This window comes from Rhinolophus sinicus, linkage group LG03 (genome assembly GCF_036562045.2).
Source record: "Rhinolophus sinicus isolate RSC01 linkage group LG03, ASM3656204v1, whole genome shotgun sequence".
Lineage (NCBI taxonomy): Eukaryota > Metazoa > Chordata > Mammalia > Chiroptera > Rhinolophidae > Rhinolophus > Rhinolophus sinicus.
In genome coordinates, this window is record NC_133753.1 from 18,652,146 (window position 1) to 18,665,669 (window position 13,524).

A 13,524-nucleotide genomic window follows, 5' to 3' on the forward strand; every position below is an offset into this window, starting at 1 on the left:
TGACTTCTCATTGTGTTTGGAATAAAATCTAAACATCTCAATCTGGCTCACAAGTGAACTGCCTTTCACCCTTATCCCATGCCCGGTCCTCCTTGCCTACACGACTCTCACTTCAGGTGTTTTCTTGGTTTTGTTTGTTTGCTTGTGAATTTTTTCCCATCTCAGACTCTTTGTGTCTTTGGTTCCCTCCACTTTGAATACTCTCTACTTCTTGTCCTGTCATGGTTGGCTTCTTCTCTTCCTTGAGGTAGTAGTTAAATATCACCTCTTCAGAGAGATTGTTTCCTATTGTCCATGTTATTCCTTGTCTTAACCCTTTATTGATTTGCAGATATTTTATTTGTTTATAGTTGATTTGTTTCAAACCTCTTTTCCCCTCTTGCATATTAGCCTCTTGAAGGCAGGGTCTCTATCTGCCTTGTTTACTTTTATATCTTGAACATCTATCGGTGTTTACTAACAATTTGTTGGATGAATTAATCAATATCTTATTTAAAAAAAGAGTTTGCGAGTGTATTATTCCACAATTGGTTCTACTTTTCCTCTTCATTCTTTTTGCTCACTCTTTATCCCACCTCTAAAATATTCCAAAATGTTAACATCCCTCGTTAGGAGCAGTCCTTAGCATATCATCATTCCTGCTCTAGAAAACTGATTGGCTGTTCCTTGAACTTCCGATGTTCAAGGAAAGGTATCCAAAGTTGTTCTTTAACTTTTTGCACTAAAAATGATTACCCTGCCAGCCTTCCCCCATGTCTTTAGAAAAGCAACCTAACTTTGCAGTAGCCTAAATAAGCAAGGCAGAAGAATAAATTAAACCTCTGGAGACAGAACTCCATGTAATATGTTCTAAAGTTCTACATGTATAAGTGTGTGGTTGTTTTTTTTCACTATTTTGTATTTTGTATTAGTTTTTACTTACTCTGTACTGCGGGTAAAAGTTGATTTAGTTGTAGTTCAGTCTCTTATCCATATTGAGAAACTATTGAAAGAAGGCTATGTCCAGGCCTCAAGATTTTGAGCTCTAGAATAAATTCTCCCATTTTTGCACTACTACGCTGGCACAGCTTGGGTGGCTTCTCTGCCCAGAGTATTACAAGGCTGAAATTAAGGGTCGACTGCTGTTTTCTCACCTGGAACTCAGGGTCTCCTCCAAGCTTATGCCTGTTGTTCGCAGAATGCAGTTCCTTGTGGTTGTAGGACTGTGTCCCCTTTTTCTTGCTGGCTGTCAGTTGGGTACCACTCTTACCTCCTAGAGGCTTCCCTCAGGCCCTTGAGCTTCATCTTGGCCTCCTCTGTCTCTGCAGTGGAGAACCTTCTTCTCACACTTTGAATTTCTCTGCCTTCCTTTTCTGCTACCAGCCAGAGAAACCTCTGCTTTTAAAGAGCTCGTTGATTAGGTTAGGCTCACCCAGATAATACCTTAATGTCAATTGATTAGTAACCTTAATTGCATTGCCGTTCAGTGAGACATAGTCATGGTAGTAACACCAGGGTATGTGGAGATCTTGGAGCCACAATTTCTCTCCCCTGTTTTATAGCTAGAATCACACTCACCTGCATGTATTAGAAAACTTGATTATAAGAGCTTAAACAAAATATTTTCTTTTCACATGACAATAAATATAGAGATGAATGATTACTGATACTGGTTTAGTGGCTCAATGACATCAAGGCCAATGACTGATTCTCTTAGCCTTTTCTCATGGTTGTAGTATGATTAACGTAGCTCCAGCCATCGTGACCATGTTCAAGACAGGAAAAGAGAGAAAGTGAGAAGGATTAGGGAGGTATGAACAATATCTGTTATATCAGTTGGGAATGCAAAAAACAAAGACAAAAACACCTTTCAAAGCTTTATTTTTTACTGTACTTCCATTTATGTTTCATTGGCTAGAACTTGGCCAAATGGCTACCACTGGGTACAAGGGATGCTGGCAAAGCAAGAGTAGGAATTATAGTGATTGGTTCAACCAATAATGATCCATCCTCTGGTGCTCGATGATGACAGGAAAGGAATGTTGGTGACACAGTTAATGCATCTGTTATACCTGTTTTCTGTAAGACAGGATGTGGTGTCATAGGATAGAGAATTGTGATCCTGTTCCAACTCTGTCATGCTTAGCTGTGTGGTCTTAGACTAGTCAAGCAACCTCTCTGAGCCAGTTGCCTTATTTATCAAGTGAAAGAAATGTCTGCTTTACTTATCTCAGTGTCATAATAAGAAATGAATTGAAATAATCCATGAACTTCTTTGAATCCTGGAAATATACACTAATTGTAATTTTTGTAAGTATTTGGTATAAAAATAAAACTGTATTTTATTGATTCTAAGAAATACATATATATATATATATAAGGATTTTAAAATATTTTATAATCTCTGAAATTAGATGCACTTTACAATCTATGGCATTTTAACTTGAATGAAATATAATAATGTTCTTCTGAGCTTCTTAGAAAGTGTTAGGGTTATGCCCAGGAAATACAGCAACCACTGGGACCCACAAGACTCTTACAGACTCTTAGGAAACTGATAGTCTCATGATGGTACATCCAAAGTGATAGACTCGTGACTCTAAAATGTAGATGAAAAGAAATTACCCACAGCAACTCCCTGCCTTCATACAGGCAAAATATTAGCATCTCTATTCTAGATATGAAACTAAAGTAAACCAAGATGAGTTTGCCAAGATGGAATAAGCCAGTAACTTCTAAGAGTTCAAGTACCAGAAAGTGTTGTGTTCTGCATATTTTAAAGCTTGACCTTCTACCAGAGTCATTCACCGAATGTGACACACTGTTCAGGTGCCTGGGGATATCATTCAGGGTCACTGCCTCAGGAATGCACCAAAGATCAGAGGCAGCCTGTTTTTCATGCCAAGCGTGACTTAGCTCCTTGACTCTGAGTGTGAAACCATGGAGTTGGATAGCACAGCCATCGGGATTGTTTATTTTGAAGAAAAAATCATGCAATAGAATATTTGTACTTATAACCTTGGGATATACATATATGTATTCATGTACATATATATGTATTTATTTATATGTGTGTGTATGTGTATATGTGTGCATGCATGTATACACACCCAAATAATTTGACTTTAGAGGGACCAAGAACAGACATCTAGGAATAGGGGATTATGGTGTGTGTGATTAAAAGAGAGAAATAGGGTGGAGTTACTTAATGGAGAATCATGCGTAGATACTATAGTTGAAACACAACATATGTTCCTTTTGGAATTCTTTCTCATATGTGTTTGTTTTGAGGCTGGGGTGTTCATTCTACTTACCAATTTCCAATGAAAGAAGAGTAGGCAGTCTTTTTTATTTTTAAAGAATGAAATATTTAAATGAAAGACAAAAAAAAAATGCCAAAAAGATAGGAAAAGCCAACAACCAGGATCACTCCACTTTTCCCTTTCAGGAACATCAGGAACATTTCCCTTTCAGGAACATTAAAGAAACTGTTAATTAAAATGTGTGTGTGTGTGTGTGTGTGTGTGTGTGTGTGTGTCTGTTCTCCAGTGAATTCTGTTCAGGTGCTGTTAACGTGAACTCTATTTTTTCATAAAGGGAAAGAATTTACAAGAAGGAAGAGAAGCAGTGTTCCAAGTCTTTAATCTGATGTAGGTTTTTGTCACAGGGTAATTGGGCCCTCCAGGCTTCTCTTTATTCTGAGAATTTATGAAGCAAGTAACATGGTTACTTTAACTTCCTGAATAAACTTTTATGATTTCTGAAGCACACTATACCAGAGGTCTCAGAATATAAAACCATGCTTGATATTATTTTGTGTCATTGTACTGTGCACAATTCTGAGAGCATAGTAGATGCTCAGTAAGTTTGTTGAATATCTTGTTTTAGAAGAAAGCTTGAAAAAAAATACATACAATCCATGCGGTTTCATTTTTCTCATTCTTCCTTTTTTTCAGTTTTCCTTTTGACATTGAGATGCTTGACCAGGAAAAAGCCTTACTTTTGGGATTGAAATTGGCACTGGGATCTAGTTTAGAATCTAATTTAAGATGTTTCTGCATAAACCCCAAACAGCCAGCCAGATAACGTTTGCCAGTAGCCTCAAAACTCAACAAATGAATGCAGAAATTTTCAAAGTAGCTGTCTAGTTGAATACATATGGCAAAGAGTTACAAGGGGAAGATGTCTAAATTCTCAGATTTAAATAACCCCTTTTGGATCACTAACCAAACAGGAATTATATAGCATAGCTAACCGAACAAAATAAAATATTATCCTAGCTCTGAAGCGGTGGAATTAATGCACGTAGCTACATGAAACCTTTCTTTTTTTCTCATCTGATTTATGAAAGTTCTGTAAAACTTCTAATTAATATTTCCAGGACATCAGTATAAAATCACCCTAATTTAGATGATCTGAACTGATCTTTTGTCTCTTTTTAAAAATAAACACAAATCAGAGAGGAGCGTTTCCGGGGGAGACTTCCAATTCTGGCTATAGCTGGCAACAAACCAGTTCTTTTGCAGTAAACAGTCACAAAACTGGATGAAATGTATGAGGTAACTCTTCTCAAGTATTCGTCATCAGAAAGCACAATCCTAAAACTCATGAGGTGAGCCCAAGGATCGCCTTGGCTCTCTTCCAGGGGAGAGTTTCCTGACTGCAGCATAGTGTGCTGGAGTCTAAACCAAGCACAGCAGTCCTGCTGAGATTAGGAAACAGAGATCAGAGTCTGGGCGACATCTGGAATCTGCAGGGCAGGGCACTAGCAAGGAGAGAGTTGCATGGGGAAGGGTGTCTGAGTGTACCCAGGGAATTCTTGGCTGGGCTGAAGTGCACATGTACAGACTGAAACCATATGAGATTTACCAAAAGTGGTGGCTCCAGGGTTAAGAATACGACATAGATACCAGAGGTCAAACAATACTGGGGGACATTGGCAGTCCATCCTAGCTACCATGGGAAGACCTCCTTAATACCCTATTAACACCTCAAGCATCCAGAAAAGACAGAAAAAGTCTGTGTCTTAGGGGTAAGGTCTGTGCTTTTGAGCAGGGTTGGTAATTTTCTTTTTTTTAATAAAAGGCTAGATACTAATTATATTAGGTTCTATGAGCCATGGGGCATCTGTCACAACTACTCAACTCACTACTGTAGAGCAACATCAGCCACAGGCAATGTAAATGAATGTGCTTAGTTTTGTCCCAATATAACTTTATTTACAAAGAAAGGCAGAGGGCCAGACTTGGATTGTGGCTGTATTTGCCAGTTCCTACTCTAGAGTAAGGACTACTTTAAACCCACCCTAACAAAGCCTCAAACCAAGGCTGTCAAGATCTCCAGGGGTGATCGAGTTTGGAAACTGAGCCTTGTAGTAGTTAAAGAGGCTTGGCAAACACCTTTGGTTTTTCGCAAATCCCTCCAACAAAGTAGAAGACCAAGCCTACACAAGATCAAGATAAGCAGGCAATTTGAGTACTGACGAAAATCAACTGTCTGCAGAGGAAGATAAATGCTGAATGTCTTCAATACATCATCACCTATTATTAGATTTACAAAAAAAATAAGAAAATATTGCCCATAGTGAAAAAAAAAGTCAGTTTTTGTATTTACTAACCCCCAAATGGCTCAGATGTTGGATTTGGCTGACAAAACCTTTAAAACAGCTATTATATTCAGAGAACTAAAGGAAAATATTGTCATAATGAGTGAATATATAGGCCGTCTCAGCAGAGAAATAGAAACTATAAAAGAATCAAATGAAAATTCTAGAATGGAAAAGTTGAGTAACTGAGAAGAAAAATTCACAGGATGAGCTTAACAGGAGAAAGAAGGTAATAGAAGAAAAAATAAATGATCTTGAAGATAAATCAATAGAAGAGATAGAGAATGGGGGAGAGAAATATTTGAGGAAATAGTAGCTGAATTTTTCGAAGTTAATGAAAAAATTGACAGACAAATTCAAGATACTACACAATCTTCAAGTAGGATGAGTTATAAGAAAACCACATCTAGACACACTATAGTTAATTGCTGCAAACCAAAGATAAAATATTGAAAGCAGTTAGAAAAGATGTATTATATGGGGAAATAAGAATTACAACCAATTCCTCATGAGAAGCAATAGCTACCAAAAGGCAAAATACTGAAGGGAAAAAAAGTCAACCTCAAATTCTATGTTTATTGAAAATCATCCTTCAACAACAAGTTTGAAATTAAGAATGGACTTTTTTAGAGCAATTCTGTCCAATGCAAATATAGTGCAAGCCACATATGTATTATTTTCAATTATCCAGTTGCCCCATTAAAAATAAGTTAAAGGAAACAGGTGAAATTAATTTTGAAATACATTTTATTTAACTCAATATATCCAAAATATTATCATTTCAACATGTAATTAGTATAAAAATTATTAAATAGGTTTCATATATATTTTTGTTCTTTTTGAAATCTCGTGTGTATTTTACATTGAAAGAACAACTCAATTTGGACTAGCCACCTTTCAATAGTTACCTGTGTCTAGTGGCTAGGATTGGAATTGGATAGCACAGTTTTAGATCAAAGAGAAACAATGCACATGTTGCCCTTTATCCACGTTGTCTACCAAGCTATCTTATACATAGTGTTTAAATTAACCTTCCTAAAACATTTACCTACTCAGAAGAGCTACCTACTATGTGGTAAAACAAGTTCATTTGTTCATTCATTCATTCATTCATTCATTCATTCATTCATTCAACCATTTACTCAACAAACATGGACTAAATTCCAGACCCTGTTCTAAGAGTTGGAGGCATCCACAAGATGTCCTTTTCTTCAGGGAGCTCATTGGCAGATACCACATTAGCAAACAAGTTCATTATCATTTGATAAATGAGAAGATATGAGGGATAGGGGGCAAGTGGGATTAGTGGGAGTCAAGAAAGATACCATATATCAGAGTTCTTGGTTGTAAGCAACAGAAACTGACTCTAACTAAAAAAGGGGAAAGAATCTATGGCTGTGAGGAGCCGTTGAAGAGTTTTTTGTGTTTTTTTGTTGTTGTAGTTTTTAAAGATTTTATTGGGGAAGGGGAACAGGACTTTCTTGGGGAACAGTGTGTACTACCAGGACTTTTTTCCAAGTCAAGTTGTTGTCCTTTCAATCTTAGTTGTGGAGGGTGCAGCTCAGCTCCAGGTCCAGTTGCCATTGCTAGTTGCAGGGGGCGGAGCCCACCATCCCTTGCGGGACTTGAGGAGTTGAACTGGCAACCTTGTGGTTGAGAGCCCACTGGCCCATGTGGGAATCGAACCGGCAGCCTATGGAGTTAGGAGCATGGAGCTCTAACCACTGGGCTGGCCCGAAGAGTTTTTAAGTAGAGCTGTGGCGTGGGCATTTTTAGGTTTTAGGAAGATAACTCTGGCACAGTAGATTGGGTAATAAGTTGGAAGGGATGATGCTGAAGGCAGGGAGAGAGATAGGCTAGTCATAGTCTGAATGCAAGAGATGATGAGGGGCTTAACCAAGGTATTGGCAGTAGGAGTGGGAAGGGTAGTTTGAAGAACTCAAATTCATTGTGAAATTTAGAGCTGTCAGTGTTCCAACCCTTCTTTTTCCAGTGCATTCAATACCACTCCCATCCTCTTCAGATAAACAGAATGTAACTGTCAACCTACATGCCCTTCCTGCTTCCCCTTTTAAAGATGTCTTTGCTTCTCCACTCTTTTCTGAGGCCTCCCTTCCAATTTAAGGTATAGCTCATGACCACCTACTGCTCAAGCCTTTAGTAATCTTTTGAAGCCCTTACTCTCTGCTGTTATGGTTTTGATGGATAAGCTATCACAACACGTTAGGGAGCCTATTGTGTTGTTATTTGATGTTGCTGTCATACCTCCCTACAATTTACTGTAAGCTACTTGAGGCCAGTGATGCTGTTTTATTCTTCCTTGAACCCTCAGGCCCTAGAATGGGCCCAGCACAGAGTACCCAGAATGCATTCCTGACGATGCTGACTTTTGGGACATATGGACGTCCTGTGGTGGCCAATAGCTTCCATCACCAAACTTGCTCAGTAGAGTCTGAGGAAAATTAATCTCCCCTAGGCACATTTCTTGAGTCCCTCTCCACTCTTAAACCTTCAGCAGCTTCCCTTTTCCCACTGAACTCCTCTTAGCTGTTAAGGCCATCAGTCCTCTCTCCCCACATTTCCCCAGTAGATACCTCAGCTCTCATCAGACTGAACTCTTCACGGGCCCAGAAACAAACCCCACAAAGATCTGATTTTTAATCTTCTCTTATACTGAGCATCTGTCCCAAGGCTGTTCTTACTCTTCCCTCCCAATAGTCCAGAATCAAGGATGTGCTTCAGATCTAAGAAACCTGCCCCGTCCTTTGTGGTTCCAGCCCTTGCAGATCTCTCTGTAGCTAAACAGCATTTCTGGTGTATCCTTCAGCAGGCAGTTATTCCCAGATTTATTGTGTTTGCTCTTCTGTGTATCTTCATCTCCCCAGCTAGATCATAGACTGCTTGAGGGTCACAGTCTCCAAGGATGCCTGATGCATTTCCAGACACACAGGGCTCTTGAATGCATATAAGGGGACTGAGAGAAAACACATCTATTTCTGTGACTCTCATCAGCCAACTGCATTCACTCCCAAAGTTAGTGTGTAAGGGATGCTGACAAAGAAACTTCTTTCTGAAATGGCAACCTGGAGACTTCAATGAAAGTTTTAGTGTTTCTTGGTCAACCCCTGCTGCAGATAGTGAGTCACTACTCATTTGTGGTGATTCTAAGCCTCACTTTATGATTCACATTCTAAAAATGGGGTGAGGTTTTTAGAGAGAAACCAATTCCAGTGTGAATTTAGCCTCACAATTATTGGGTTCCTCTGTGGTTACCAGCTGCTAGCACAGCGCTCCTTGGGGTCTGGCATCTCATGACTTATTGGGTGATGTGGCTGTTTCATGGCAAATACATAGAATCCATTTCACAGGGTTATGATACGGGGTTCTCTGTAATGAGTTTGTTCCACCAGGCTTTCTTGGGACTACTCATTCTCTGTTACCAGCACATGTCTGGCTCTGGGTTGGTTACGCTAAAGAGGGTCGATAAATTGGGGCTCGTCTTTGATTAATACTTTCTGATTAGTAGTCTTGGTTTATCAGCCAAAGTGCACCTGTATTTGCAAAAAGAATGTTTAGCATTTGACTCTGCATAGTGTTTAAGGGAATTGCTCTAAAAATGACTGAAAGGGGAAGAAATCACTAAACCCAGCATGTGTAAATGTCAGAAATGGGGTGGTTTCATAAAGTTTGCATTCTAGTTCCAAGTCTTCCACTAATGATCTGTGTGACTTGGGGTGAGTCGTTTAGTAACAACACTGGTGGCTGTGGCTGACATTTATAAAGAGCTTGGAATGGGGCCTGGCACATGGTAAGCCCTCTGTGAGGTCACCTGCTATTATCGTCATTGTCATTGGTACCGAGAGTTTGTTGCTCCCAGTACTAAGCACTTGGTGTATATTACTGTACTTTATCCGTAAAATTATGAAGCGAGTTTTGTTGTTCTTGCTACATGTGAGTGAACTGAGGCATAAAGACTCTATAGGACTCGAATCTGGACAGCTCAACTCCTGGGCCCATGCTCTTACTCTGTTGCTCACCTGCTTTCCTTGGGCTTCGGATTTCTCATGTGTAAAACCTGAGATCGGGACTATTGGTCTTTAATTCCTTCGAGCTCTAAAGTTTCTAAGTATTTTCCCCATCACCTTCACCCTTTTCCTCCTTTTCTTCCCCAGGCCCCTTCCCCACCCACATTCATCCTGAGCATTTCACTGGATTTGACTCATCATCACTGGGTCTGCAGGATGTTCTCCCCATTGAGCTGTGACGCGATATGTGTCAGACATGGACTTGTGCTGTGGCTTGTTGTTGTTGAACCTGGTTTACATGCTGCTATTGTTAGGAGAGGAAGAATCTGATTCTTCAGTTTTACTGTCGTACCGTGGCCTGCAGCCATTACCACACCGAGTGACGCGAACATTTGACTGGGCTTGAGAAAGGCTTTATGGGAGAAGTCTGTGGAATCAGATCTTTGGGCCTGGGCTCTGCATGGTTCTCTGGTAGATCTGGTTTTGAAGTACTGCACTCCCCAGGCCATTTGCATGAGTCTGGTCCATGGCTGGTTAAGGATCTTAGGTGAGGGACTTGGAAGAGAGATGTCTGGGCTTGGCATTTTCTGTACAGCTTGGGTCCCCTGGCAGATTTCCACATGGAGAGTTTCACAGATCATTTCATTATGGTTCCACTGTAATTGATGTTTGTAAATTACTTCAGTGCATGATAGTCTATATATTCTCTAGTACTTTTCTTGTGGCTGTGACCCAAAGATTAGAGTGTTTTGGCATCAGAAGACTTGGGTTCAAGGGTTGCATCTATCACCTCTTAGCTTGGGGCATCTAGCACATCTGCTTGTTATGGCCGCCTCTGCTCTCGATCATTCTTTGGGAGGGATCTTATTATGGAAAACAAAAAGTGTTCGTTTGTCACTGTCCTGGGATGTGTGAATTCTTTCACCTAGAGGGCTAGAGGAAACATCTTAGGAACTTAGGGCACCAAACAAGGACCTGGAAACAACACAAGTATTGGATAAGTCAGTTACCTAAGCCTAGATTTCTTTATCTGTAAAAGAATGATATTAATACCCGCCTTACCCAACTAAAATGGCTGTTGAATCAAACGAAGTATGGTATGAAATATTTCTGAAAATTATAAATTCTATACAAATATTAGTTGTTTTTAGGAAGTATCATATAACAAAACTAATTGTTTTAATTATGAAAAAATAAAAGCAAAAGCTGTTAATGTTTCTATTCCGATTTTCCCCAGCATAGATTATTTATTGCAGGTAATAACATGTAGTAAAATTTCCTCAACATTTTCTTTTTATTGTGCACCAGTTAGAAGGCTATGAGTTAAATTGTTCTAGACTAAAATGAATATTGTGATTATTCAGTTAATCAGAACTAATATTGCACAAGGTAGACAATAGCTCTTTTGCAGAAACACATTAATTTTGCATTAATTCAGGTTTTATTAATTCATTATGAGAACAAGGTTCAAGTTGTAAAAGGACATTAATAATACAGACAAAAGTATGTCTATTAAGTATCCTTCTACATACATAGAACATAAGTGCAGTGTGAATAAAGGCTAGACTTTTATGTACTAATTCACATTGGCCTAGACTGAAAATGCGTTTAACTCACATTTTTCACAAAGCAAATATGCCCTACCCCCTAACTCCAAATGAACAAGATGATTCCATTCCAATTTTTCTTGATTGATAAACCGTGCGTGGAGATACCAGCTGGACTTTGTTGGGTTTCTGCCAAAGATTTAAATCAAGCTTGCAAAGAGCTACCTGCCTAAGGCAAGAAACTGCACTGATTTAATAGGAAAGCACATGCATTTATTTCACCATCTGGTAAAAGAAAGTGAAAGCACTTTAAGAAATTTTGATTTTTATTTTACAATGATGACATTACATGATAGATAAAAGTGTTTCCAAAATAGAATAATGGGGGACATTAGGGTATCTAATTGCTAAAATTTGGGTGATTATTTACAAGTCTGCTATGAAGGCACAGAGATCTTACATGAAAGGCAGGTGTTTCCATAGGAGGAGTGGGGGCAAGACGGACACAGAAAAGTAAGGCAAATGGAAACACTGCCCTGTCCTTCTCGTGGGCAGTGTTGGAAGCCCTAGACCTGTGTGGACTGGGGATAATGTGATGGTTAATTTTTATTTTTATTTAATTATTTTATTTTATTTCAATTTTAAATTTTTATTATTTTTAAACACAGATTTCCGCTTGGCAGATTAACCAGAAGCAAGAGGGGCGAGTCTGGCTCCTTCTGAGTGCGGCCTTGGGCAAGACCACCACAACAGACCATAGGCCCAAATCCACCACGCCACTGTACCCTTCCCCATCCCAGACCTTACTCTGGGGTCTGCCGGAGGCCAGCTGTGTGAAGATGACCAGTGCTTTCCTAGCATGACGACCTTGGACCATGTGATCGCTACCCACCAGTCGGAGTGGGTCTCCTTCAGTGAGGAGCCACTCTTTCCTGTCCCTTCTGAGGGTAAGGAGTGCTTTCATTCCTAAGTGAAAAGATTGGCAAAGAACCACGGCTGCTTGTTACAGCTTGTACTTGATCATTCTTTGGGTAGGATTTTAATATGGAAAAAGAGCCAGTTTATTGCTTTCCTGAGATGCAGATTCTTCTACTCAGAAGCCAAGGGCCTGGAAACACCAAAAGTGGCTGTTTTCTTCAAAGGAACGTAAACTTCATATTTACAAAGGGCTCTATACTCTGCTTTTTTGGTTGTTACTCCCTACATCAATTTTGATTTCCCCTTTTTTTTTTTGTTTAAAGATTTTATTGGGTAAGGGGCAAAGGACTTTATTGGGGAACACTGTGTACTTCCAGGACTTTTTTCCAAGTCAGGTTGTTGTCCTTTCAATCTTAGTTGTGGAGGGTGCTGTTCAGCTTCAAGTTGTTGTCCTTTCAATCTTAGTTGTGGAAGGCGCAGCTCAGCTCCAGGTCCAGTTGCCGTTGTTAATTTTTTTAACAATGCGCAGCCCACCATCCCTTGCAGGACTCGAATTGGCAACCTTGTGGTTGAGAGTGGGAATCAAACTGGCAGCTTTCGGCATTAGGAGCACGGAGTTCCAACGACCTGAGCCCCCAGGCCGGCCCTCGATTTTCTGAATTTTTAAAGCATAGTTGTTAAGAGTGGCAGACTCTAGAGCTAGATTGCTTGGGCTCCAATCCTGGCTCCCCACAGGTGAGTGATGTGACCTTGGGGAGATCACTTAACTTCTCTGTGTGGTAGTTTGTGCATTAGGGGTAATCATAGTACCTATTCATAGTAGTGTGAGGACTAAACGAATTAATATGTGTCAAGCACTAGAATAGTGCCTGGCACATGGAAAGAGCTCAGTAGTTGTCATTCATGATCATGATAAAGATGGATAAATTGACTTCTAGGGAACTGGTGCTCATGGAGGAAGGCCAAGGTATGATACAGGAGATATTTGCAGAGCCATGTCCGCTGGTTCTGTTCTACTGCAGCTGTGACTGCCAACTGAAATCAACCCAGCTTCATTTTACAGCACCTGGAAAGTGTGAGTTCACGGGTGTGCTGTCCAATATGACAGCCATGTGGCTACTGAGACCATGATATGGTCTAATCTGAATCAAGATATGCTGTAAGTGTAAAATACCCATACTGAATTTCAAAGACTCATTAAAAGTTAAGTATTTCATTAACAATTTTTATATCAATTGCATGTTAGAATTTTCAACATACTGGGTTGAAATTTATATTATTAAAAGTAATTTTACCTGTTCCTTTTTATTTATTTATTTATTTTATATTTTTTAATGTGGCTACTAGAAAATTACACATGTGGTTCACCTTTTATTTCTTCTGGACAGCGCTAGAGGCTTTGACTACATGCAGGTGGACTCGTTCGTCTGGCTAGTGATGGGAGGAAGGA

At 39.6% G+C, this 13,524-nt stretch overlaps 1 protein-coding gene across 4 annotated transcripts in view; it reads left to right on the forward strand.

Annotated features, from left to right (window-relative positions):
• STON2 (stonin 2) overlaps positions 1 to 13,524 on the forward strand; it is a 126,921-nt gene that overhangs the window by 22,105 nt on the left and 91,292 nt on the right. For 3 of the 4 annotated variants that reach the window (XM_074327088.1, XM_074327085.1, XM_019731112.2), the window contains exon 2: positions 11,825 to 12,103. In XM_074327088.1, coding sequence (XP_074183189.1) covers positions 12,016 to 12,103 — 88 coding nt within the window. In that variant the 5' untranslated portion in view covers positions 11,825 to 12,015. The remainder of the gene's footprint in view (positions 1 to 11,824; positions 12,104 to 13,524) is intronic. The other variant, XM_074327087.1, reaches the window with a different exon arrangement.